Source organism: Dasypus novemcinctus, chromosome 6, assembly GCF_030445035.2.
Source record: "Dasypus novemcinctus isolate mDasNov1 chromosome 6, mDasNov1.1.hap2, whole genome shotgun sequence".
NCBI classification, from domain to species: Eukaryota; Metazoa; Chordata; class Mammalia; order Cingulata; family Dasypodidae; genus Dasypus; species Dasypus novemcinctus.
Window position 1 is genome coordinate 98679815 of NC_080678.1, and position 26884 is coordinate 98706698.

The 26884-nt window shown below is 41.3% G+C and overlaps 1 protein-coding gene across 1 annotated transcript in view; it reads left to right on the top strand.

Annotated features, from left to right (window-relative positions):
• Positions 1-21083, top strand: part of LOC131278896 (anthrax toxin receptor-like) — a 102933-nt gene extending 81850 nt beyond the window's left edge. The window contains exons 11-12 of the mRNA XM_071215594.1: positions 20849-20975; positions 21028-21083. Coding sequence (XP_071071695.1) covers positions 20849-20975; positions 21028-21083 — 183 coding nt within the window. The remainder of the gene's footprint in view (positions 1-20848; positions 20976-21027) is intronic.
• Positions 21084-26884: the final 5801 nt, after the last annotated feature.

Below are 26884 nucleotides of genomic sequence, written 5' to 3' on the forward strand. Positions count from 1 at the left end.
AATTTGAAGCCCAATATAATGTCATGGTCCCTTACTAGGGAATGGCATATAGCGATGGGTTTAAAGGATAGATAAAGAACTTGGATAAAGTTAGATAAAGAACTTAGATAAAGAATGTTGACTTGAAAAAATTCCACATCCTATCTTTCCCCCCCCCCCTAATTATTCAGCTTTTCTTCACAGGAGTCCTAGACCACAGCAATGTATATATATAATATACAGCACTCCCACACATCCACCAGAAAACCTTTTCCCTTCCACAGTGATACTCTGACGCCCTATTCATATCATATTTACTTAAAGTGATGTACAGAGTCTGAGACATTAGCTTTCTAACAAGGTGACATCTGTGCTTACATTATGGTGCATACTTTAGGATACACAGTTCTTTACATTTTTAGTTATCCTATGTTTTACATTATGGTTTACATTATCAGTCTGTCATCTCCTATATGTTATGGTGTAATATTACATGTTTTATATCCATCCTTGTGTACTCTCAAGAAACTCCTCTCTTACCCCCCATTTACTTTGGTTCCACACATTTAACGTCCATTTTCCCTTCCACCTTGGTGCCCACAGTGGCAGCCAACCTCCGTTTCCTGAGGAGCCACTTCCAGAGATAGATGGAATAGTGTTCAGGGCCTAACTTGCTCAGCTGCCCCAATGCCCTGGGAGCCACCCTTTCTCTCGAGGGATACAGTTCCCTCTATTTGATGGCATTAGTCCTCCCCAGGATGTGGGTCCACCCCCACTCTCACTACTTGGGTTTCTACCCCATGGTGTCACCCACTCTGGCAGAATGAGCATTTAGACATTCCCCAGGAGCCCGTCCTGCATCAGACCCTCCCCTCCGAGCATTCTAAACAGGTAACCCTCTTTATTATATTTTGATATGATTTTCTCGGCATTTTACTCTCCACCAACACCTGACCCTCTCCTGTGTTCGTATGCTACCCCTCCCTCCCCCCACTTTTGGGCAACGTTACCCATCCGTCCCTCCCCATCCACCCTCAAACCCACAAAGCCCCAACCAAAGGCAACCCCTTGCCCCCCTTTTATCTCTTCTTTGTGTTCATACTTACCACCATCTCGTCTTAAATTCCACCCCTGCAGACATCGGCTCATATCCTTCCTCCACCCTCTGATTTTCTGTAAGCCTATCGTTCAGTCTCTTGCTATCTAGGGCAGCTTGTTTATTTCATATCATTGAGGTCATGTAGTATTTGTCCTTCAATGTCTGGGTTGCTTCACTCAACATAAGGTTCTCAAGATTCATCCATGTTATCACATGTGTTTGTAGTGTGTTTGTTCTTACAGCGGAGTAGTATTCCATTGTGTGTATATACCACATTTTATTGATCCACTCATCTGTTGATGGGCATTTGGGTTGATTCCAACTTTTGGCAATAGTGAACAATGCTGCTATGAACATTGGTGTACATATATCGGTTTGTGTCCTTGTTTTCAGTTCTGCTGGGTATATACCCAGCAGTGGTATTGCTGGGTCATATGGCAAATCTATGGCTAGTTTTTGAGAAACCGCCATACTGTCCTCCAGAATGGTTGGATCCTTCTGCATTCCCACCAGCAGTGGATGAGTGTTCCCCTTCCTTCACATCCTCTCCAGCATTTGTATTCTTCTGTTTTTTTCATAGCTGCCAATCTTATGGGTGTAAGATGGTATCTCATTGTAGTTTTGATTTGCAGTTCCCTGATAGCTAGAGATTTGGAACATTTTTTCATGTGCTTTCTTGCCATTTGTATTTCTTCTTCGGAGAAGTGTCTGTTTAAGTCTTTTTCCCATTTTTTAAATGGGTTGTTTATCTTTTTATTTTCAAGATATAGGAGTTCTTTATATATGCAATTTATAAGTTTCTTATCAGATATATGATTGCCAAATATTTTCTCCCACTGTGTGGGCTCCCTTTTTACTTTCTTGACAAACTCCTTTGAGGTGCAGAAGGCTTTAATTTTGAGGAAGTCCCATTTATCTATTAGTTCTTTTGCTGCTCATGCTTTTGGTGAGATATTCATAAATCCATTTCCTATTACAAGGTCCTGTAGATGTTTCCCTACACTGCTTTCTAAGGTTTTTATGGTCTTGGCTCTTATATTTAGGTCTTTGATCCATCTTGAGTTGATCTTTGTATGAGGTGTGAGATGGTAATCTTCTTTCATTCTTCTACATATGGCTATCCAGTTCTCCAGACACCATTTGTTGAATAGGCCACTCTCTCCCAATTGAGAGGGTTTGGTGGCTTTATCGAATATTATGTGGCTGTATATGTGAGGTTCTATATCAGAGCTTTCAATTCGATTCCATTGGTCTATGTGTCTCTCCTTATGCCAGTACCATGCTGTTTTCACCACCGTAGCTTTATAGTATGTTTTGAAGTCAGGTAGTGTGATTCCTCCAATTTCGTTTTTCTTTTTCAGTATGTCTTTGGCTATTCGGGGTCTCTTTCCTTTCCAAATAAATTTCATAGTTAGTTTTTCTAGTTCCTTAAAGAAGGCTGCGTTGATTTTTATTGGGATTGCATTGAATGTGTAGATCAGTTTTGGTAGGATAGACATCTTAATAATGTTCAGTCTTCCTATCCATGAACAAGGAATAGTCTTCCATTTATTTAGGTCTTCTTTGATTTCCTTGAACAATCTTGTATAATTCTCGTTGTATAAGTTCTTTACCTCTTTAGTTAAATTTATTCCTAAGTATTTGATTTTTTTATTTACTTTTGTGAATGGTATTTGTTTCTTGATTTCCTCCTGATCTTGCTCATTATTGGTGTACAGAAATGCTACTGATTTTTGCGCATTGATCTTATAACCTGCGACTTTACTAAACTCATTTATGAGTTCTAGAATCTTCGTTGTAGATCTCTCAGGGTTTTCTATGTATAGGATCATGTCATCTGCAAATAATGAAATTTTGACTTCTTCCTTTCCAATTTGAATGCCTTTTATTTCTGGTTCTTGCCTCAGTGCTCGTGCAAGTACTTCTAAGACAATGCTAAATAGGAGCGGAGACAGTGGGCATCCTTGTCTTGTTCCTGAGTTTAGAGGGAAGGAGTCTAGGATTTCTCCATTGTAAACAATATTGGCTTTAGGTTTTTCATATATACTCTTTATCATGTTCAAAAAATTCCCTTGTATTCCAATCTTTTGGAGTGTTTTTATCAAGAAAGGGTGCTGTATTTTGTCAAATGCTTTTTCTGCATCAATAGATATAATCATGTGATTTTTTTCCTTCAATCTGTTTATATGGTGTATTACGTTGATTGATTTTCTTATGTTGAACCATCCTTGCATACCTGGGATGAATTCCACTTGGTCGTGGTGTATAATACATTTAATGTGTTGTTGAATACGATTAGCAAGTATTTTGTTAAGTATTTTTGCGTCTAGGTTCATTAGAGAAATTGGTCTGTAATTTTCCTTTCTTGTGATGTCTTTGTTTGGCTTTGGTACTAGGGTAATGTTGGCATCATAGAAGGAGTTGGGTAATGTTCTTTCCGTTTCGATGTTTTGGAATAGTTTCAGCAGGATTGGTGTCAGTTCTTTCCGGAATGTTTTGTAGAATTCACCTGTGAAGCCATCTGGCCCTGGGCTCTTCTTAGTTGGGAGATTTTTGATAACTGATTCTATCTCTCTGCTTGTGATTGGTTTGTTAAGATCATCAATTTCTTCTTTCATCAATATGGGCTGCTTATGTGTTTCTAGGAATTTGTCCATTTCCTCTAGATTGTCATTTTTGTTGGAATATAGTTTTTCAAAATATCCTCTTATGATAGTCTTTATTTCTGTGGGGTCAGTGGTGATATCGCCTTTCTCATTTCTTATTTTGTGTATTTGCATCTTCTCTCTTTTTTTCTTTGTTAGTGTTGCTAAAGGTTTGTCAATTTTGTTAATCTTCTCAAAAAACCAGCTCTTGGTCTTGTTTATCTGTTCAAGTGCTTTCTTATTTTCTATTTCATTTAGTTCTGTTCTTATCTTTGTTATTTCCTTCCTTCTTCTTCCTGTTGGGTTACTTTGTTGTTGTTTTTCTAATTCCTTCAAATGTGCAGTTAGTTCTTCAATTTTTGCTCTTTCTTCTTTTTTGATATATTAATTTATGGCTATAAACTTCCCTCTCAGTACTGCTTTTGCTGCATCCCATAAATTTTGGTATGTTGTGTTATCATTATCATTTGTTTCAAGGTAGTCATTGATTTCTTTTGAGATTTCCTCTTTGACCCACTTTTTTTCTAAGAGTGTGCTGTTTAATTTCCAAATCGTGGTGTGAAATCTGGGCTTCTGTCCCTTGCAAATCTCCAGCTTGACTCCACTGTGGTCAGAGATAATGTTTTGTATGATTTCAATCTTTCTGAATTCGTTCAGCCTTTCTTTGTGGCCTAGCATATGATCTATCTTGGAGAATGATCCATGTGCACTTGAGAAAAATGTATATCCTGCTGTGTTTGGGTGTAGCGATCTATATATGTCTATTAGATCGAGCTCCTCTAATATACTATTCAGATGTTTTGTTTCTTTGGTGATTCTCTTTTGAGATGTTCTGTCCAGAGTTGATAGTGGTGTATTAAAATCCCCCACTATAATTGTAGATGTATCTATTCTTTCACTTAGTTTTTCCAGCGTTTGCCTGACGTATTTAGAGGCACCCTTGTTAGGGGCATAGATATTTATGATTGTTCGATCTTTTTGACAGATTTTTCCTTTCACTAAAATGTAGTATCCTTCTTTGTCTCTCACAATTGTTTCACATTTAAAGTCTATGTTGTCTGATATTAATATAGCTACTCCTGCCTTTTTTTGGTTATTGTTAGCTTGTATGATTGTTTTCCAGCCATTCACTTTCAATCTCCATGCGTCTCTGGGTCTAAGATGTGTCTCTTGTAGACAGCATATGGATGGGTCATATTTCCTTATCCAATGTCCCAGTCTGAATCTTTTGATAGGTGAGTTTAATCTGTTGACATTCAGTGTTATTACTATCAAGGAATTATTTGTGTTAGCCATATTTTGATTGGATTTGTGTTTGTCATATTTTGTTTGTATATTTTTTTTGTCTTTTTTGTTGTTGTTGTTGGTCTTATACTCTCCTCCAACTTTGCCTTTCCTGTTTTTTCCTTTCTTCCTGCAGAACTCCCTTTAGAATTTCTTGAAGGGGAGGTTTCTTGTTGGTATACTCTTTCAGTTTCTGTTTGTCTGTGAATATTTTGAACTCTCCATCATGTTTGAATGCTAGTTTAGCTGGATAGAGTATTCTTGGTTGGAAGTTTTTCTCCTTTAGTACCTTGACTATTTCATACCACTGTCTTCTTGCCTCCATGGTTTCAGAAGAGAAATCAGCACTTAATCTAATTGAGCTTCCCTTGTATGTGATGGTTTTCTTTTCTCTTGCTGCTTTTAGGATTTTCTCTTTGTCTTGAGCCTTGGATAATTTGATAAGTATATGTCTTGGGGTGGGCCTGTTGGGGTTTATGACTTGTGGAGTGCACTGTGCTTCTTGGATATGTACATCTGTCTCTTTCAGTAGATTTGGGAAGTTTTCAGCCATTATTTCCTGCAACACTCCTTCTGACCCCTTTCCCTTCTCTTCACCTTCTGGAATGCCTATAATACGTATGTTTGAGCGTTTTGCATTGTCATTCAGGTCCCTAAATCCTAATTGGATTTTTTCTATCTTCTTATTGACCCCTTCTACTATCTGTTTGATTTCTGATGTACTGTCTTCCACATCACTAATTCTCTGCTCTGTCTCTTCTAGTCTGCTGATATTTGCTGCAAGTGTATTTTTGATTTCTTGAACTGTGGTGTTCATTCCCATCATATCTGTTATGTTTTTGCGTATGTCTGCAATTTCCCCTCCAAGTGATGTCTTCATGTTGTTAACCTCTTTCATTACTGCATCAAATTTGTCGGTGATAAATGTTTTGAGTTCTTTCATTGCTTGTGCCAAGTTTTGCTCCCCTTTGTGATTATTGGTTTGTTGATTGGATTCAGTCATGTTTTCCTGATTATTGGTTTGGTTCGTAGATTTTTGTTGCTTTCTGGTCATCTCTTTATTTTGACGAATTTAATCAGTTCCTTAGCTTCTTTGTCTGCTTTTGGAGGTTAATTAGTTGTTATTTTTGCATTGGTGTTATATCTTCTCTTTGTCACTTTTTTCTTCTTACTCAAGTTACTTGTTGTTGGTTAAGTTCACTTCCCACCGAATTGACGTCCAGACACCTTCCAATCAGCAAAAATCCCCGAAACAGCGCGGTCCCAAAGAGCCTTCAACGCTGCCCAGCCACCCCCTGCAGAGACACTACCAGGCAAGCTCACGCAGCCACCATCTTGCCTCTCTCCTCCAGTTTTTTGTTTTTTGTTTTTGTAATAAAGACACAAAATCCAGAGTCCACATAATGAAGACTGATCAACTTGATTACATAAAAGGTGAATGCCTATTTTTATCATCTGCACTGCATCTCTGAGATGATGTAATTCCGCAGTATGTATGAAGCACACGATGTGTGGCAGGTTCTACTAAATGATGCCTGCTGTTATCTTTCATGAAATTTTTTATATGATGACTTTGCTTGCTGGATGTGTCTGGAAACTGGTTGAGAAATAATTTGTAAAACAATTTCTAACTTTTATGTGTAAAATGTAAAGTAACTTTAAAAAAATATATTTATTTATTTATTTCTCTCCCCTTCCCCTCCACCTCCCCGCCCTGGTTGTCTGTTCTTTGTGTCTATTTGCTGCGTCTTCTTTGTCTGCTTCTGTTATGTCAGCGGCATGGGAATCTGTGTCTCTTTTTGTTGTGTCATCTTGTGTCAGCTCTCCGTGTGGGCGGCACCATTCCTGGGCAGGCTGCACTTCCTTTCGCACTGGGCAGCTCTCCTTACAGGGTGCACTCTTTGCGCATGGGGTTCCCCTACACGGGGGACACCCCTGCGTGGCAAGGCACTCCTTGCCCACATCAGCACTGCACATGGGCCAGCTCCACACAGGTCAAGGAGGCCCGGGTTTGAACTGTGGACCTCCCATTTGGTAGATGGATGCGCAAACCACTGGGCCAAGTCCGCTTCCCTAAAGTAAATTTTTATATTAGAAATTGAGACTTTAACACTTTATACGATTATCATAAATTAGGACTAATACTTCCAGACAGACCATTTTTTGTGACCGAAGGCCTGAAACATCTTAATTATTCTCAGTACAGGGGCTCCAGGTAATGTGGACACTAACGATTTACTGCAACTCAGCAAGTCACTGCCATATGTTGTCATTTGTAATTGAGATTGTGGTATATATATTTAAATCCATGTAAATATTAAGTTATAATAAATAACATGAAATCCTTTACTAGTTGCTGTTCTTAAAAGGAATAGGTCTGTTTTATGTCAAAAGCCAGTTCTCGGGGAAGTTTGGGATTGTTTGTTCATGCACCACTTCCTGATGCCCACTAGGTGGCAGTGTGGCACGGAGTGCTGGGACTAAAGAGATGGAATCGCCGAACAAGGTTTTGATTTAGATTCTTGTTCTGTGAACCTTATAAAACAGGATGAATGTCAGAGCGGGGATAAGGAGGTGTTGAGAGCCACTGATGTGGCCTAGGGCATCCGCGAAGAAGGCTTCTGGGTAACAGTCCCCTTTTCTTGATACCTGTAGCTGGAGTCCTATTGTCTGGATCTTTGGGCTTTGTCCTTCCTACCCAAACAGCCTTGAGCAGTTTATTGAATAGTTAAAGATTAAAGACATCACGCTCTATTTGCATTGCTCTTTTTACTGCATAAATTCACGGCATTTATAACTTTTGTATACAGAGGGGCTTCAGTGTCCCTGGAGAAGGAGGTTTGTCGTGGGGTTTTTCAGGGCCTCAAGGTGACACAAGGCAGGACTTGAAGCACGGCAGTGAGTCAAAACGGGCACGTCACCTGCTCACGGTTCAATTTGGTAGAGCTGCACTTGATACGATGCATGTTTGTGCCCAATAGACTGCTTTGGATAGCCCACTGATGTAATCATTTATTTCTTATGCAAGGAAGCTTAGTTTTCTTAGACGAGTCACTGGATGTTATTTTTTAAATTTTAATCTCAGGAATTGGAAGTGGTCAGCCAGACGAGACATGATCAGAATGTGAAGATTACCATCAAATTCTCCAAAGAGCTCCCGCCTACCTCACCAGATTGCCTCTGCTATTACAATATTCACTTCGGAAGGTGAGGTAGTGACAGTTAGTGCCTGAGAGTTTTGTTTTACTGTGTAGCAGAGCTGTTGATCACTGTCACTTGCTTTTAGCATTCCACACCTTTTTATTTATTTATGTTTTATTTTTAAAATTTTTCATTTCACATCTTGATGGTCTCCAGCTTTGCATAGAGTGAAGGGTCTTTGAAATGAAATGACTGTTGGGCCTCACCTAGAGACGTGCAAGTTCAGGCCTCCCCCACACTGTTGTTTTCCCACTTTCCCTTCCCATGCCAGACTTCCATCTAGACAGAATAATAAACCCTGACCCTTCATATCTGTGCATCCTTCTCCCTGCAGTGAATACACCTGTTTTCTCTTCTACATTTCACTCTGCTGATCAAATTAAAACTGGGGCACAGAGTCTAAAAAGACATTTTGGTTTTGTTTGGGCATGGAGGACATCCTGATGGTAGTTCCACCTTACTTGGTTTTATTGTCTGAAAAGGGACCAGAAAATTTGGTCAGAAGTGAACATACCATTCAGGTCACAATACAGTTCCCTTGTACATGCCTATTAGGCATGTCATGTTCATGCAGAGTTGAAACACAGTCGGATTTCTCCAAGTGTATTCTCTTATATGCTACTGGATGCTTAATAATAGTCACTATTCTTTCAATGAAATCAATTCTTTTAATTTCTAGAATTTTGAGGGTAATGAATTCACAACAAGTTGGCCACAACTCTTACAACACAAATGACCGAACTAAGATTCCTCATCATCGGTTTGTATATGGTGGAACGTTTCACCTTCTGTAGACTTAAGAAAGTTACTCCAATTTTAAGTTTTATGATTCACAAGTGCTGGCTTTTTAAATGGTATCCACCAACCATGAAAAATTAAGCTTTCAGTTTGATGTAAATTTAAAATAAAGTGTGAGATTCACCTTTAAATATCCCAGCAAGATCACCATAAACTGAACTCTGAAACCCTCGTGAACCAATTCTCTCTGGCAGGTTGGAGCTCTGGCTTGCTTATACAGCTTTTATTCTTCAATATGAAAACAGCATTCCTCCTGTGCTGATGTGAATTATAAACTCCTCCAGCAAGAAACTGTCCTTGACTTGAGAGTCAGACTGTATCAGCAAACCAGAAGGGTGCTGTGGAATCAAGAGGTTCAATAATTGCACATGGAAGGCCAGGGCTCAGTAATAATTTTGGGAAGGCAAAAATTTATTTACGACTGGCTTGGGAGCTTCTCTGTCCAAAAACCCAAGCCCCAAATAGGATTTTTGGGTTCTTTTCCTATAGAGGAAGAGCCAAATGGTCCTTTGTTTGAGTTCTCAAAACTTGAGTTAACACTTATTTCCCACATTCCAGGTAGGCTTGAATTAACATGTTTAGTTTGCATCCTCCCTGAATATTCCAAGTCTCTAGAGCTTACATTGTTAATTGGCTTCCTGAGACTGGAGTGGTTGGCATCCTTAGGAAAGGTGAAGCTCAGCCTTTCCTTGTCTGATACACACAGCCCAGGTTATTTACAAAGAGATGCGCAGCCCCCACCCAGGGCTCCTATCGTTTCCCCCCTTTATGGTAGCTTACTTGCTAAGCTTTGGCATAATTATTGCTGGAGTTATGAGGTGGGTGGCTGTTTGTTGTTTTGATTGATTACTCCACTTATCAATTTCCTAGTGTGGGATGAAGCACAAAGCCCCTGCGCAACAGCCGGGGCCTCTTCCTATTCCCAGGAGAAGTCCTCGTTCCGCACAGCAGAATCCTGGGGGTTACTGGTGCTTACATGGATTAATTTTTAGTTTTTCTTTAGAGAGTTTACACCTTTCATCTTAAAGGGGTGCTGAAGGCAGATGATCTTTTTTCCATAGCTACTTCCTGCTGGCCATGGGCTGTAGTTTCTACCTGACAAGGTGTAAAAACTTTGTTATTTTATTTTGCCTGGAGGAAGATGGATCTGGCATTTTGTATGAAGCTGGATGAAGTGTTCACATGGCTAATAAGATGCTCATTCTGAAAGAAACAAATTTAATTAGAATACATGTTGTTTTTTTTAAAGAGTACACTGGATTACAGAGGTAGAAAAGATTAGGTGCCCGTAAAGATGGCACCTCTTTTAAAAGTTGGTGGCGAACAGTATATATGTATTTTAAGTTCTTGGTTAACCCTCAGAGAGAAATTGTAATAGATAATGATTTAGGTACTTAGCTTTGTTTTGAAGATACATTTCAGGCTGTTCAGTGATTGGCACTTATGCGCTTCATCAGGTGCTGCAGGTGAACTGGCACTTTCTTGGGCAGCTGGTCTCATTCAGGATTAATGCACCAACTTGGAAATTTCTTTTACCTTTAGCTGTGGGAGTGATCAGAACTGCAGAGTAAAGTTTTTTTTTTTTTACATTTTGGCTTTAATTGAATAATTCCTGGTAATTGTGACTGTTAAAAAGGTGACCCACTGTTAGTAAGCAAGCCTCATTTTTATCACACAGTAGAGTGGTAGGGGGGCTGAGCCTGTTATAATGAACCAGTTACCTATAAGCCATGGTGGCCCCTGGCCATAAGCACACTCTTTACGCTGTATGGGGTAAAGTCTGTGAGAGGCTGCCGCCAAGTTAGTTTGGTGGCCTTTAGATTAAAAGGGTTGTTGACTCCAATGTTTTCAGCCAAGATGGCTGTTACTTAATGCATAAGGGTTTTGAGCTTCAATTAATAGTTTTAAGTTTCAGGTTTGCAATACTTCACATGTTATCTCTCCCTGGGAGCAGGCCATAATGCCAATTGTGTTTCAAGTTCTACTTACAGTATTCTGGTATTTATTGTTCCACTTTGTATGTTCTTCACAGAAGCAGTACTTTTGACTCTAGAGAGAAACTAGGGAGTAGGTTTTACTGGACTGGTGCCTAGTGCTCTCTGGCACTCTGAAACAGTGCCAGTCTGAAGATGATGTCCAATGTACATTTGGCTGTACTGAGCCACTGCTGGCTGCTGCAGGAGCTTGAAATTGCAAAGTAGGTTCCATCCACTTCAGGAGCATGACCAGAGAAGTAGTAGATATTTTTATTGTTTTAGAGGTCAGTGACCAAACAGCCAATAACTCACATGGAGAGGCAACCTACAATGTATTCAAGGCCTGTTTTGAATGTAAAAGAGTTTGACAATGCTCAAGTTTACTTCTTGATTTTTATATATCTTTTAAACATTTCAATGCAATGTGTTACATATTAAATGAACTTAACTTTTTAGTACTTTGCTTTTTACTTTAAAAAAAAATTATTTTCATTTATTTCTCTCCCCTTTCCTCTGGTGGTTTGCTTTCTGTGTCCATTTGCTTCTGCATCTGTTTGCATTATCTGGCAGCACTGGGAAACTGCATCTCTTTTTTGTTGTGTCATCTTGCTGTGTCAGCTCTCCGTGTGTGTGGTGCCACTTCTGGGTGGGCTGTGCTTTTGTCACACTGGGTGGCTCACCTTACAGGGTGCACTCCTTGTGCATGGGGCACCCCTACATCCCTGTGTGGCATGGCACTCCTTGCATGTAGTAGCACTGCACATGGGTCAGCTCCACACGGGTCAGGAGGCCCTGAGGATTGAACCCTGGACCTTCCATATGGTAGATGGATGCTCTATCAGTTGAGCTATGCCCGCTTCCCCTTTGCTTTTTGCTTTTACACTTTTATCTTGAAGACGTTAATTAGCAGGCATTTTAATTTAGCAGTGGAAGTAAACCTATTTTTTATTGGTAAAATTAAAACAGAAGATTCCCAGTGGAATAGAGGAAACTTTTATTATTACTACTTGAATATGCACATTGAGGTGACTTTCAGACAGGTTTCATTGCTATGAAGTTACTTATTGCTATTCATAGTAATCCAGGCTTCTAGTTAATAATGGCCCTTAGAACTAGAGCCATTTAAATGCTTCAGTTGGGAAGATGTTTTTATAAACTCTTTACAATTGACAACAATTACAGACTGGCAAATTTACCTTAGATTACAATTAGTACGCAATGGGATTTTCTTTGTGCATTTAAGAGAAAGCAGGCCTATATTTAATTTAATTTTATTAAACATGAGCTTACAGCTTTTATTATTTTAAAGATTCCATATATATAATGTAAACTTATTAACCTGGTATCCCATAAACCAAAGAGATAATACTTAAGCTAAACAAATTGAAACTGTTATTTTTTAAACAAAGAATGTTGTTTTCTTTTTCTGTACAGGGGCTTAAAATCTTCTCTTTTTGATCATTTTAAAACTGTGAATAATTTTTAAATCATACTGATTTTTAGGCTTTGGAATATAAAGCAATTACTTAATTTGTTCCAATTGTAGCTTAATAAGGATTTTTATAACTTTTTGAATAGTTTTTGTATTCAGATTTCCATACATTTTTTTAATACCACCTAGTTTAATTTGGGTTTTAGGACTATATATATATTACTTATATAACTGCATATTTAACTTCAGCAATTTGAGCAAATAGGCAGACATGCATAGTTTGATACAGAAACACCACTTAGTTGTTTAAAACTTTTTTTCTTTGCTGGCTAATCCAGAGTATAATCTTCTCACTGGTTTTCCTGGTTACATTGTTTGGAGGAACCTGGCAAGCATTTGGGGCTTCTGCTTAGACTGAAAAGAAATCTGGTAGCTCTGACTCACTTTCTTCTGAGACAGCCTGAACAATGGGGGTTGCTTAGTAAGGCCTTTTGGGCAAAGGAAAGGCCTCGTACACTGGGAAGAGCACTCCTTACTTTTGGAAAACCTGGCAACAGTTATTTCTGATTCCTCGTGGAAATGGCCAATCAGAATTAATTTATATTATTGGGAAAGGTCAAGGAAAAGACAGCTTTCCTTTTAAAAGGGTAAAGAATTGCGAAGAACAAAATTATTTAGAATGACACAAAAGTGATATACATAAAACTTTTCTAAATCCAACTATAAGTTTCCCATAGTCTAATTATTAAGTTGAATTGTCAAGGGGTGGGCCAGATCTGCAGGAACCGTAAGCAAAGGCAAATGCAGTTTATAATTACTATCACAATAGTTGAAGTTTAAGGGTTAAATTAGTTATAAAATAACTATAAGATAGGTTTGAATTATGATTACTATCATTATAATAAGCACTAGATAACCTTGAAGTAGACATAAACAGAGGTAAATTAATTTAATATTACTATTACAATAGCTGAAATTTAGGTTATATTTACTCCACTATAGTAGTTTAGTTATAAATTTATATATATATACACACACACACATATATATAAGTACTTATAAAATGATTTTAATTTTTAGTTACAGTTTTTAGTAAGTTTTTACCTTAAGGTGAATTTATAATTAAGCCACAAGAATTTTATTAGTAACAATCCTGTGAAGTTTCTTGCTTTTCTAATAACTGAATAAATTTCATTTGTGAGTTATGCATTAAATTTACCAGCAAGACAGTATTGGTATTTAAAAATTCATTTCTTGGTTACGTTTTTTTTTTAGTCTTTATTTATATTTTAATGTTACATTAAAAAATATGAGGTCCCCATATTACCCCCCACCCTCCTCACCCCACTCCTCCCCCCATAGCAACAACCTCCTCCATCATCATGAGTCATTCATTGCACTTGGTGAATACATCTCTGAGCATTGTTGCACCTCATGGTCAATGGTTCACATCATAGCCCACACTCTCCCACAGTTCACCCAGTGAGCCACGGGAGGACATACAATGTCTGGTAACTGTCCCTGCAGCACCACCCAGGACAACACCAAGTCCTGAAAACGCCCCCACATCTCATCTCTTCCTCTCACTCCCTACCCCCAGCAGCCACCATGCTACTTTCTCCACACCAATGCCACATTTTCTTTGATTACTAATCACAATATTTCATGAATAGAATATCAGTAAGTCTGCTCTAATCCATACACTGTTCCTCCATCCTGTGGACCCTGGAATGGTTGTGTCCACTCCAAATCTATATCAAGAGGGGGCTTAGATTCCATATGGATGCTGGATGCAATTCTCCTGCTTTCAGTTGTAGGCCCTCTTGGCTCCCTGGTGTGGTGGTTGACCTTCTTCACCTCCATGTTAGCTGAGTGGGGTAAGTCCAATAAACCAGAGTGTAGGAGTTGCAAGTCTGTCAAGGCTCAGGGCCTGGCTATCACATGGTCAGTCCAGAGATTCAGGTCCCCTGGGTATACACTAAACCCCAGCAGCAACCACAGATCCAGTAAAAGTAACAGGAGAGGCTTGTGGACAAAGATCACATCTGAGTCCAGCTACTTTTTTACTGTTATTCAACAAGCGGACTTTAAATTTGATTTTCTAGGCACACGCAAACTGACAAGGTTAAGCATAGATTTTAAAGTTGAACACAAAGTTAAGTACAGATTAAAATGGAGGAATTATTATTATTTTTTACCTTTAGCATTTCTGGGGTATTGGGAGATAGGCTGATTATATTTAGCATGATGTTGCCAAGCCAAATTGTTCTTTTCCTTTGCAGTTTTTTATGACTTTATTGTCAGACAGTTTCCCAGCTATACCATTAAAAGGGCTATTAAGTAATTAGAGGTTTCTTGTTGTAGGCAATAGTTTTTTTCTCTGGACAAATGTACTTTACCAGTTACACAGTTTTCAAAACATTTCAAAGCATTTTTACACAGACATGCGAAGAGAAATTCAGAGAGGCAGAATCTGGGCAGAAGTTAATTTTGCAAATGTATTTTGGCTGTGTCACCCTCGGGGAGGAATTTTTATTGCATTCATCCTGGCTCTGCTCAGCACCCCTCCACCTCCCCCCTCCTAGGCAGCTGGACATGATCAGATGGGAATGTGGCTTACGAGTTGAAGGTGTGGACTTACTGGGAGAGGCCAGCCCCTGGCTTTCCACTGCTGTCATGCATCTCCCTAAAGGAGGAGGAAGGAGAAGGTAATGGCAGCAAGTTCCAGCCTGCTAAATGGTTTGAAAAAACTTTCCAGGCTTGGTGCCTTCCCAGGGACCCCTGTCCTGGCAGGGTCATGATTCAAGCCATTGTTCCACCAGCCATCCTGACTGGGGCCAGCTCCAATAAACTACGGTGCATGGTGCAGACACAGATGACCCCCGAGCCCCAGCAAATCAGATGGACCCAGAGGCAAGAGAGCAGAGCGTGTGCACATTCAGACTCCATGGTTTTGCTTTATAAACTACAATCATTTCACTCCTTTGCCAGTGGCAAGGGAGGGCTCCAGGTTAACCAAAGTTCACTACTTCACACAATTACACAATTCAGCATCATTGTCCAGAGGCATGAAAACATTCTGAACAACAGAGACAGAAGCACAAAGCTCATCAATCTGACCCACAACCTTTATTCCCCTGGCACGGCTGTCCCTGAGCAACCACTGTAATCCTAGGAATAAGGAACTTTCTTTCTTTTTTTTTTTTTAAATGATTTTTAATTTATTTCTCTCCCAATTGTCTGCTTTCTGTGTCCATTCACTGTCTGTTTTTTTGTGACTGCTTTTATCCTTATCAGCGGCACCGGGAAATTGTGTTTCTTTTCATTGTGTCATCTTGTTTTGTCAGCTCTCCATGTGTGTGGCCCCATTCTTAGGCAGGCTGCACTTTCTTTTGCACTGGGCAGCTCTCCTTATGGGGCACACTCCTTGCATGTGGGGCTCCCCTGTGTGGCATGGCACTCCTTGTGCGCATCAGCACTGTGCATGGGCCAGCTCCACATGGGTCAAGGAGGCCTGGGGTTTGAACCGCGGACCTCCCATGTGGTAGACAGACACCCTATCCATTGGGCCAAGTCCACTTCCTGGAAGAGGAAACTTTCAAACCAAACCTTTAATAGGACTTTCTGTTTACCCTTGCTGTTTACAAAGCAAGCTTATTTGCAACTCAGCACCAAAACAAAGATTTATTTCTGGCTAAGCTTTTTCACTGTGTAAACTTATACTCAGATCAAACTGTATTACAAAAACCAAACCATTTTCCTGTAATCAAGATTTTCCAAATCCAGACCAATTTTCAGGATGCATTAAGACTTAAACCCATCAACGTTTTTCCCACTGTAATTAAACCTCCACTATCTTAGTGAAGGTGGAACCAGAAGCTAACTGCAGTTAGCTGAACCTAAACATCAGGTTTCTTTTTTTTTTTTCCTCTTTCTTTTCAGACCTGGAGAAGATGGCTTTCCCCTGAATTTCTGGAGGTACTGGGGTCCTCTTGGGAGGTGATCAGGCTCCCCTTCTAACATTTAAAGTTGGGTTTTCCTGACAGTATGCCCCCCTGGGAGGGTCTTCCCTTGGGTGTGGAGATTTTTCATTCCCAGAATCTTTTTAGACCATCTGCTGCATCCGATTCTTGCTGAGAGGATTCCGGCAGAGCCCACATCCTCTTTCTGGTCTGAAGAGTCCAGGGCTGCCTGGATTGGGGTCCCTCTGATCCCAGAGCCTTTACCTGGGGGTCTCACCTGGCAGCGCTGCCTTCCCCACACCAGACTTGGTGCACAGCCAGCCCGTGGCTTCTCTGGTGGGAGCTGCAGTCAAGGACTCAACACCCCACCTCCCACCTCCCCATCCAACCCAGTCCTATTCACAAGGGAAAGGGAACAGGTAAGCCAGAATCTTTCCCCTGGCGAGCCTCTTGCTCACACCATCACAGTAAGGGATTCAGCACTTGATTACTACTTTAATTGTGGCTTGATGGCCTTAGTTGACTATTTTCCACACGTGGCAGCTCAGCTTCGTCAGCTCAGAAGCTGCCGTATCCAGATTGTACCCTGCTCGCATGGCTCAGGAGACTTAAGGAAGAAGTCTGAGAACTTCTACAAGGTGGGGGCCACCTTGTAGGAAGTTTTGGGGACTGGGACAAATAAATTTGATTTCATATTCATTGAACCTTTTTCCTGTAGATGAATGAAAGTATAGATTGATTGATTTGTAGACTATCTGCTAATGGATTTCAGAGGTGTGGAAAAGAATGGAGGCAAGGAGACCAGCGACGAGGTTGTCAAATGGTTTAGCAAGGGAGGAGGTGGCCAGGAGAAGTAGGTGGGAATGGGCAGGACTTGATGTCTTGGGATTAGTGCGTGTAGAAAAGAGGAGAGTGTGATGTAACCCTTGGACATTTTATGAAGAAGTGGTTTGATTTTGGTGCCATTTGATAAGATGGGGAAGACTGTAAGAAGGGCAGAAGATGGGATCTGAAAGGATCACAAAATGCTGTATCAGTGATTTATTATTTTATTACTATTATTATTTTTAGAGATTTTAAAAAATTTATTTCTCTCCCCTTCCCCCCCAGTTGTCTCCTCTCTGTGTCCATTCACTGTGTGTTCTTCTGTGCCTGCTTCTTTTTTTGTCAGTAGCACCTGGAATCTGTGTCTCTTCTTTTTGTTGTGTCATCTTGTTGTGTCAGCTCTCCATGTGTGTGGTGCCATTCCTGGCCAGGCTGAACTTTCTTTTGCACTGGGTGGCTCTCCTTATGGAGCATACTCTTTGTGCATGGGGCTTCCCTATGTGAGGGACACCCCTGTGTGGCATGGCACTCCTTGTGTGCTTCAGCACTGCACATGGGCCAGCTCACCATGGATCAAGGAGGCCCTGGGTTTGAACTGTGGACCTCCCATGTGGTAGATGGATGTTCTATCTGTTGAGCCAAGTCTTCTTCCCTGTATCAGTGATTTAATTTTTCTTGAACCAAGTCTACCATGAGTGGACTCTTCAGGGAAACCCTGCTCCAAGACATGACTCAAGATCCAGGGTGTTACCATTTGTGGCTCTTCCCTCTTGACAAGTGGTCCCATGGTGGCATGTTAGAGGAAAACCAGTAGAAGTGGTGCAGTGACACATATGTGCCTTTGGCTGGATTGGCAGTAATGACCCCTTCTGCTTGTCTTTCTGTCAGCCAAAATTCAGTCCTATGGACTGAATGCAGCTGACCACAGGCTGGGAATGCCATCCTCTTGTGCCTCAAGGTGGAATGATTTCAAGGAGGCATGGTGTAGTTGCTGCTACAAGGGGTAAATGAAGCCTGCTTTTAGGATGTGTTGGTAAGTTGGAGTTCCAGAGAGAGGACAGGCTGGAGATGCTGTTTCCAGCTGTCTCTGGATATTATGTCATCAAACTGGGCTATAAAGAATAACCTAGAATATATAGCCATGTGAATAATACATTTCAAGGAGGAATGTTACCAAGAAATTAAATAAGGCAAAAACCAGAAGAGACCTTTGCAAGTGAGGATGGAAGTCCAGTTGTGAAGTTATTGAAGAAAAACGGTGGCCAGCTTTGCCAAAATGATGAGAAGGGGCATAGTTTCATAGCTGGAGGAGAATATATTTAAGTTAGGGAAAGCTAGAGTATGTTTTTATTCTGATGGGAATGTTCAAATAACACAGAATGAAGTGATAATTTAGGATGCAAGTGGAATAAATGATAATGGAAACACCCTTGAAAGTGACATTGTCTAGAATCCAGAGCTCAAGCAGAGAGACAGAGCTTTCTGGAGAGCAGGACACACCGTCCATTGTACTCTACCTCCTGGTAGAAGGGAAGGTGGTAAAGGTGGATGGAAGGGGTGGGAGTTTCTTTCTGAATTCTTGTATCTCTCAGTGGAAAATAAACCAGGTCATTGGCTGAGTAGGTTAGAGGGGGGAGACTAGGGGACATGTAGGAATTTTGAGAAGAGGTGGGCTTTGCTGGGAAGCACCCCTCAAAGAGTGTGCAAAGGCTGCAGGTGTGAATAACCAGCAGGATTTTGCTGCTGGGTGCTCCCACTGACAGCCCATTCTGGTGACCAGAGTTACAGGCGAGCCCGCACGACTCAGTGAAGGGTTAAGGAAACAAAGGAATCACTGGCATTTTTGATGAAGGGATTCGAATGACAGGGCATGGATATCAGCTGGAGAGCTAAGGGGGTGATGATGTGGGGGAGATGGAAACTTCCACACTTTTACCATGGTCATAGGTTATGTGTCCTCTACTTGGGTCTGGTCAGTCTAACTCTTTCACCTCAAGGTTCATTGACTCAGAAGAGTCATTTGGACACCCCAACAACCGCCTCCATGCATGTGCCTGCCTGCATCCTTGGGCCTGGGGGAGGCCCCCAGGGAGGTCATAGAACTTCACTGCAGGTATCTCAGCTGGTACCTGCACTTGGGGGTGATTATTTTATTAATTGCTTCCCTTTTAGATTATGACTTTCTGGGGGCAGAAACTGTCTATTTTTCTTTTAGTAATATCTTCAGTATCACATGCCTGGCACTTATCAGATACCCCAGAATTAGCTGGGAATAGTTTACTAGTTCATGTGTGTCCATGTCACAGAGCAGTGGGTTAAGGCACAATTTTCAATAGGGCATCTTGCTTTCCTGCATGTATCGGTAGTGTCAACTGAGACTTGGCAAACTAAGCTGCAAGACAACAGACCCATTTATTTGGAGTCTTAGAATTTCAATTTGGGAAGCACAGATTCAGGGAGCACCTCAAATCATGTCCCATTTGGCATTTCTAGGCCAGGGTTTATAAAGGAAAGAAGTTTGACAAGTTGTTTGTGGTTGGAGGGTATTTGGGGTGCTCTTGTCCTTCAGGTTAGATGGTTAACTGAGTTCTTTACCTTATGGTTTATGTTGTGGTTCAGAGGTTCTTGGGGTTTTGAGAAGCACTGTTGCTCGAGACTTTGCCAACTTAGAAGTTTATGGTATCGTTTGTGACTTCTCATTCAGGCCTCTGTAAGAGTGACCTCTAGAGTGACCTGCTGGCTCCATTTTAAATGTCTTAGAGCCACAGTAACTCTACTTTGTTTTATTTCTTTAAACAGTAGGTAGAAGACTTGGTTGTGGATGAAAAATAAAGAGGTGGCTCCTGCAGTAAAATACTTGAGTAAATGGGGGGTGACATTTGAAATTGTTAGGGTCGTGTCTAGAGACCCTGTTTGAAAGGCAGAACAAAAGGAGGCAACTGCTTAAGTTTAACAGTGTAATGAAAACCTGAAATCCTCTAAATTTATACATTAGTCCCAGGAAGAGAAATTCAGCCCTGGCTTTCAATAGAAGCTTATTAATAATGTGAATAGGAATAATAAGATTTGTTAGATACAGAAGTCGATGTTGCACTGGATGATGCGAGGGTATTTATGAAAAGGGTAAGGATTAGCGTGCGAGATGCAAATCTTCCCACAGGAAGGACAGCACACCCCGAGCTCTGTTCAGCTGTGTGGTGGAGTGGGGACCAGTGAAAGGTGATGATGCTTCTACTACCAGTGTGTGTAAACCCCGTGCTCCTGCGTGGGAGAGCTCCAGACAGCAGAACAGGCTCACTCCTAGGTTTCTTTCAAAAAGAAAACCACCACCAACAAAAGCCCAGCCACCTCTGGCCTTTTGGACGTATTTCTGTCTCTTCTGAAAATGGCCCTGTGCTCCTTGGCATGCATTGTGCAGCAACACATATGTCTGCTCATGAGAAAGGCAAGGGATGGTTCCTTGGAGGTGTAAAGTGAGAGAATTCTAAACAGAACTTACAGCCTCATTTCTAACTTGGAGAAAACAGCCACCAGCACGCCTCCTCGGAAAGAAGCAGAACAAGGCGAACCCTTGTGCACCTGCTCATGGCTGTCACTGAGGTCCCTCCTGAGAATGGTGGCCATGCCCCCTTGCTTTTCCTGTGCAGCACTACCATCAAGAGATCATGGATCCCAGGCAGCCACCCTTCATCAGCCAGGGCAAGTGGAAGAAGAGCCAGAGGAACTATCCGAGAGAACCTGTGCTGCTGATTCCTGAGCTCTTCCCTTTGACAGGTACTGCTGGGCCACGTGGTCTTTCCACAGCGAGCCCCTCTGTGCCCCACAGGCCTGTGGCTGGAGACGTGTGCTTCTGGCAGCACCTTGCCATACCCTTGGAACTAGATGCCCAGTCTTGCTGGGTTCCTCCTCTCCCAGATGCCACTGTTCAGAATTCTCTGACATAAACATAGCCTTCCTTGTTCAGATAGACCATTTGATTTTCTTTTCTAAAAGTTTAACAGACAAGAAGTGTAAGGATTATAGGATGATGAAAGATTTGGTGGTCCATACGAGGTTGGATCCAGAAAAGAAGCAACCTGAATTTTAAAAAATTCATCATTACTACACAAAAGTAAGTATTCCTTCTCTGGCTGTGCGTACCAAACTCAAGGCCTGTCTAGATCCTCAGCATTTCAGATTCTTCTACTAGAAAATGACAATTGGGAAGAAAATGACATTTTTTGGCCAACTCTAGTTGTTGTATCATTAGAATATTGAAAGAGGTTAAGAGGGGCGAGAAGGAAAGGCTCTCAAGTGCTTATAGGAACAGTGTCGCGAAACCGAGACAGCACTGGAGTTGGAGGTATTTGTCCGCAGTATTTCCACAGCAGCAGCAGGCATGAGCGCCGGCTCAAAGGAAAGTCGACCTGCCTTTTGCAAATGATGGGGTTGTTTCTTGGTTATTTTCATGAGCTGTTTTCCATTTTCAGAGATGAGTGTGTGCAAAGGGAGCTTCAGCGCTGGGATCTGAAATTTGATAGCAAATTTCTGTCCTTCTTGGGGAGAGTTTTGAAATCAGTAAAAATCATCCAAGGAGAAAGAATGGTAAGAGTGTTTCAAGATTGTTGTGTCAAGTTTGGGGCAAATGAATTATGATGCCAGAGGAATGGACTCGGTCCTGCTATAATTGTGACCACTGTGTCTTCTCAAATTAGCCATCCCTTCCCCATGAGGGAACAAACAGGCTTGCAATAAGAATGTTTAGAAAATACCTGGCACATGGTAAGCTTTGTATTATGGCTTTACCACTTAATAATGTGAGCATTCTTTCAAGGCATAATAATCCAGATTTATCCACGAAGACACAAATTCATAGAATCAATCTAAAAGACTGTAAGCCATGGGAGATTTCCAATTTTACTAACTCATATTTTTAAGGAAAAGTGAGTAATTCAGTCAGCATTTGAGCTTGTTATTTGTAGTATTTCAGTAGGAAGTCACAGTTGGTAAAACATTTAAGATTTATAATGTGCTTTGGAATTCTTTTCCAGCTTGACTCCCATTCACAACTTGCAGACTGGTCAAAAGAAATAGAAGTGGGCTCTTACTCAGGACGAAGTCCCTCCATGACTGTTCCTTGCTGTGCACCAGGAAAAATCAGAAAGCTGCCATGTCTTGAGCACGGAGTCTGCAGAAAGTGACAAAAAAACATGGGCATAGCTATGAAAAGTCCAAAGTGTAAGTATATAGAGCAGAAATCCATTCCAGCTTAAAAATTGGTTCCTGGCAATCCAGCAGCAGAGGAACTGAAATATTAATTTGTAGGAATGAGTCTCCTTCTTTGACAAAACCCTTTAAAATTTTGTAAACAAAAAGTCTTTTGTTTTGTCTCCCTTAGACATATGTTGAACCTTGATTTTGTGAAATACGGTTTGTGGCTAGTGGAATCCATGTTGAAGGAGGCTTCAGAAATAGCAACTTGGTCTGGAATTGTCATTGGTAGTAATAACAACTAGCTCCCAATCATGTTTTCAGAAAATTGAACTTGTTTTTGTTTTCAAAAACAAAATTTTCCCTAGGATGATTGTCTCAGCATTGTATCTTATGCCATTTTCTAATTCATTTCATGGGCTATGTAAAATTCTTGTTATATGTTTTGTTCTACGTTATCTTATGTATATAGAAGATATACATATTTTATAGGATTGAGGTGGGTGATACAATTGAATCCTATTTAATGGTCTTAGATGAACATGCTTCATCAAAAATACAGATGGTACATATCATCTTGATATATGGTCCATCTTTAGCAGTTGAGTAGTTCTAAAGCTGCATACTCATGCATTTTAGAAGCTAGAGTGTTGGTTCTCTCCCTACTTATAACTCACTACATCTATGACCCATCTCCTCCAGCATGTTGCTTCCAAAGCTCAGTATTTCTCTTGGAATCTTCCCTTTCCTTTCCCTTAGCCAGTGCCTTAGACCTAGTTGTCATTCTGGGATGGGAACTCCTTCACCAACTGTTCCTTCAGTTCTTTCTCCTAACACATCTCTTTCTTCTGCTTCCTCCAGCATGCTGTTTAGGAGCTTGTTCTTTCTTGATCACGTGACCAAGCTGTTTGTCCTATTGTCTTGTACCTAAAACCTAGACTTCTCTCTCCTTCACAATTTCCACTAAGGAGGACTTTTCAGGCTATGCCGAAGAATTCCTTGTACTTTTCATTCTTACATGAACTGCCTCGCTTTCATAATCCTGTTCTCTTCAAATGCTGTGGCTTGGTTCCTATTACTTGATCACGTGCCATCTTATATTGTCATCTGGTGTTGTGGCCTTAGGTCCTCAGAGCAGAGAAATCTTCTGTTGGGAACTCTCACAGCATGGCATTTTGCGCGTGAGAATCTGTGTGAACGGGATGGAGTTTGGTCAGTGTTTGGATTTCAAATCATTATCATAATGGGAATTTCTTTGCTTGTTTAGCATCTGCCTGAAAAATTAAGGTCTGCCTTTTAATTTGGGGATTTCTGAAAACAAACCAACCCACCTACCCTCCCTTTGCTTCACCTCTTGAAGGGGAACTTGACTAGTTTACCTCCTGGTACAATAGACTCTTCTCTTCATCAAGGCATCTCCTTACATATTCTAAGGGCGTAGGTTAGATGGTGAGAGGACTAGCCTCAGAATCTTTCTTCTTATGTTCTCCAGAGATTGAGGGATGACCAGGAGGATAGGGACTGAACCCTCACTCTCAAAAATCAGAGAATTTCCTAGTCTAATAAAAGATGCCTCCCCAAAGGGTCCTGTGAGCATCATGATGTGATAAGCAACATTTCAAAGAATTTCCTTTTGAATCAGGAACAAGCCCTTTCTCCTCGACTGCCCAGGCCTTGAGACCAGTGAAGGTTTGATACCCTCCTTTGTTGCTTATAAACAGGCAGTTTCCAGAACTCTTCAGCTTGTTCCGTGGTTAGTACCTAACTCAGTAGATTGTAGAAGTAATGAACTGAGCCCAATGAAATTCTTGGTAAGTACTTGACTGATCATGTTTGTCCAGTAAATGGTGAATATCCTTATTTTTTTAAAAAGATTTATTTATTTATTAATTTCTCTCCCCTTTCCCCCAGCCCCAGTTGTCTGTTCTCTGTGTCTATTTGCTGCGTCTTCTTCTTTGTCCACTTCTGTTATTGTCAGCATCACGGGAATCTGTGTTTCTTTTTGTTGCATCATCTTGTGTCAGCTCTCCGTGTGTGTGGCACCATTCCTGGGCCATACACACTTTCTTTTGCACTGGGTGGCTCTCCTTATGGGGCACACTCCTTGCATGTGGGTCTCCCCTATGCGGGGACACCCCTGCATGGCAGGGCACTCCTTGCACACATCAATGCTGTGCATGGGCGAGCTCCACACAGTTCAAGGAGGCCCGGGGTTTGATCCATGGAGCTCCCATGTGGTAGATGGATCCCCTAACCACTGGGCCAAATCTGCCACCTCATGAATATCCTTATGATGGAATCCTGCAGTGAGTGGTTTTTTAACCCTGCTTGTTGGCTTCATGATAAATTCCAGGGAATTGAAACACTAGCTCCACAGGACCTGTGCCAGTTTAAGCTCTTGATGCAACTGCCAAATCGCCTACACTGCAGCCTGTCTTTCCACACACTCTCCCTCACAGCTGTCATGTAAGCTCTAGAAATGTCACCCTCTTGGACCCAAATATTTGCTTAATCAGTCTACTCTAGCTGGTCATTGCTCCACCTCAACTGCTTCCTTGATGGTTTTCATTTCTCCTATCACTGCCTGGCTGTTTCTCTGGGAGTCTCACGTGTGTTTGCTTTCAAGGTCATCTGCATGCTGTCCAACAACAGGGAAGACAAGTATGGTAACATAAAAAAAACTTGTGTACCGACTGTCCCATTCTGAGCCAGTGCTTGCTGGTGCGGACCATAGAGAGATCACAGATGCCAATGAGCATTGCTATCAAGATGGGAGGAGAGCTCTGGAAGGTGGACACAGGTGTATGTTGGATTTCGTTGCCTACTCTCTTTTTTTAAAAAAGATTTATTTATCCCCCCCACCCTGCTGTCTGCTCTCTCTGTCCATTTGTGGTGTGTTCTTCTGTGTCTGTTTGTCTTCTCTTTAGGTGGCACAGGGAACCCATCCTGGGACATTCCAGAGTGGGAGAGAGGTAATCACTCTCTTGCGCCACCTTAGCTCCCTGGTCTGCCGCGTCTCTCATTGTCTCTCCTCTGTGTCTTTTTGTTGCATCATCTTGTTGCACCTGCACTCCTGCACAGGCCAGCACTCCATGTGAACCAGCTTGGCTTCACCAGGAAGCCCCGGGAATCAAACCCCAAACCTCCCTTATGCTAGACAGGAGCCCAATCACGTGAGCCACATCCACTTCCCTCATTGGCTTCTCCTTATTTGTTTGTGTTTAGTGGGGTTTGATAAGAGTCTAAGGAACTCTTTTTTAATTCAGTGGTTAAAGTTTGCTTGGATTCTGTTATAACTAAATCTACCTTATTTAAAAATTTAAGCTAAAGCAAGCAATGTTTATTGGTATCGATTGTTTCCATGATATTGAAAATTGACAGAAGTCAGTTGCAGGTTTGTGTCAAGCTTGAATGAAGATTTAACACAGTGAGTAAGCTTTTGCAGATGTTGTTTAGTTGGTGTTAAGTCTAGAGAATGAAAGCGGTCTTTGGGTAAAACTGGAGAGGTGCACCAAACAAGAAGTTGCCAGCTTCTCAAGAGGTCAGGAGCTGGAAAGAAAAGTTGTTCTTTGCCCTTCTGTATATTTCCAAAATACAGTGGAAGGCTTCACAAAGTTTTATATTGCTATGTAGCCAATCATCACAAAGTTAGCAGCTCCAGGTAACATCTGTTTGTGACTGGACAGTTCTGTTGGTCAGAAACCTGGTACGGTATGGGCACAGGCCTCACAAGTTTAAAGTCCAAGTGTGTTAGCCGAGCTGCATCATCGCCTGCAAGCCTGAGGTCCTCTTCCAAGCTCACGTGGAGGTGGCAGAATCCATCCCTTGTGATTGTTGTGGGACTGAGGTCCTGTTGGGATTTGGCTGTTAGGTCATATAAGCTTCTAGAGCACGTCCACATTTCTTAAGTGGCCCCTCCATCTCCAACCAGCCTGGGCACACTGAGTCTTCCTTCTGATTTGAATCCCTCTGGCTTTTCTGCCACCAGCCAGAAGTAACACTCTGCTTTAGAGGGTCTCCTGTAATTAGATTTTTCCTCCTTGGAAAATGTTATTTTAAGGGAACTCTGCCCCATAGCATATATCATCACAGGGATGGTAAATCGGCATATACACAGGATCTGGGTTTGGAGTAGGGCATTTGGGGGACCATTGTGGGAATGCAACCTGCCTCTCCAGGTGGATCATCAGTACAAGAAGGAAGACAAACATGGAAACCCAACTGGGAGGCAGAGGGCCCTTTTCTATTCTGCTCTTGGGTACAAACCACACTACTCCCTGAAATGAATTTGTGCACACTTCAGTACATAATTCCTTCTGTTTTACATGATACATGACTGTCGTAAATCACCATTTTGTTTCATCATAATGTTTGTGGTCAGTGAAGCATAACTGCCAAGAGTATTCTTTAAGGAGCAACCTTTTTATTTTTAAATTTTTTCCTTACGAGGTCCTGGGGATTGAACCCGGGACCTTTTACATGGGAGGCAGGTG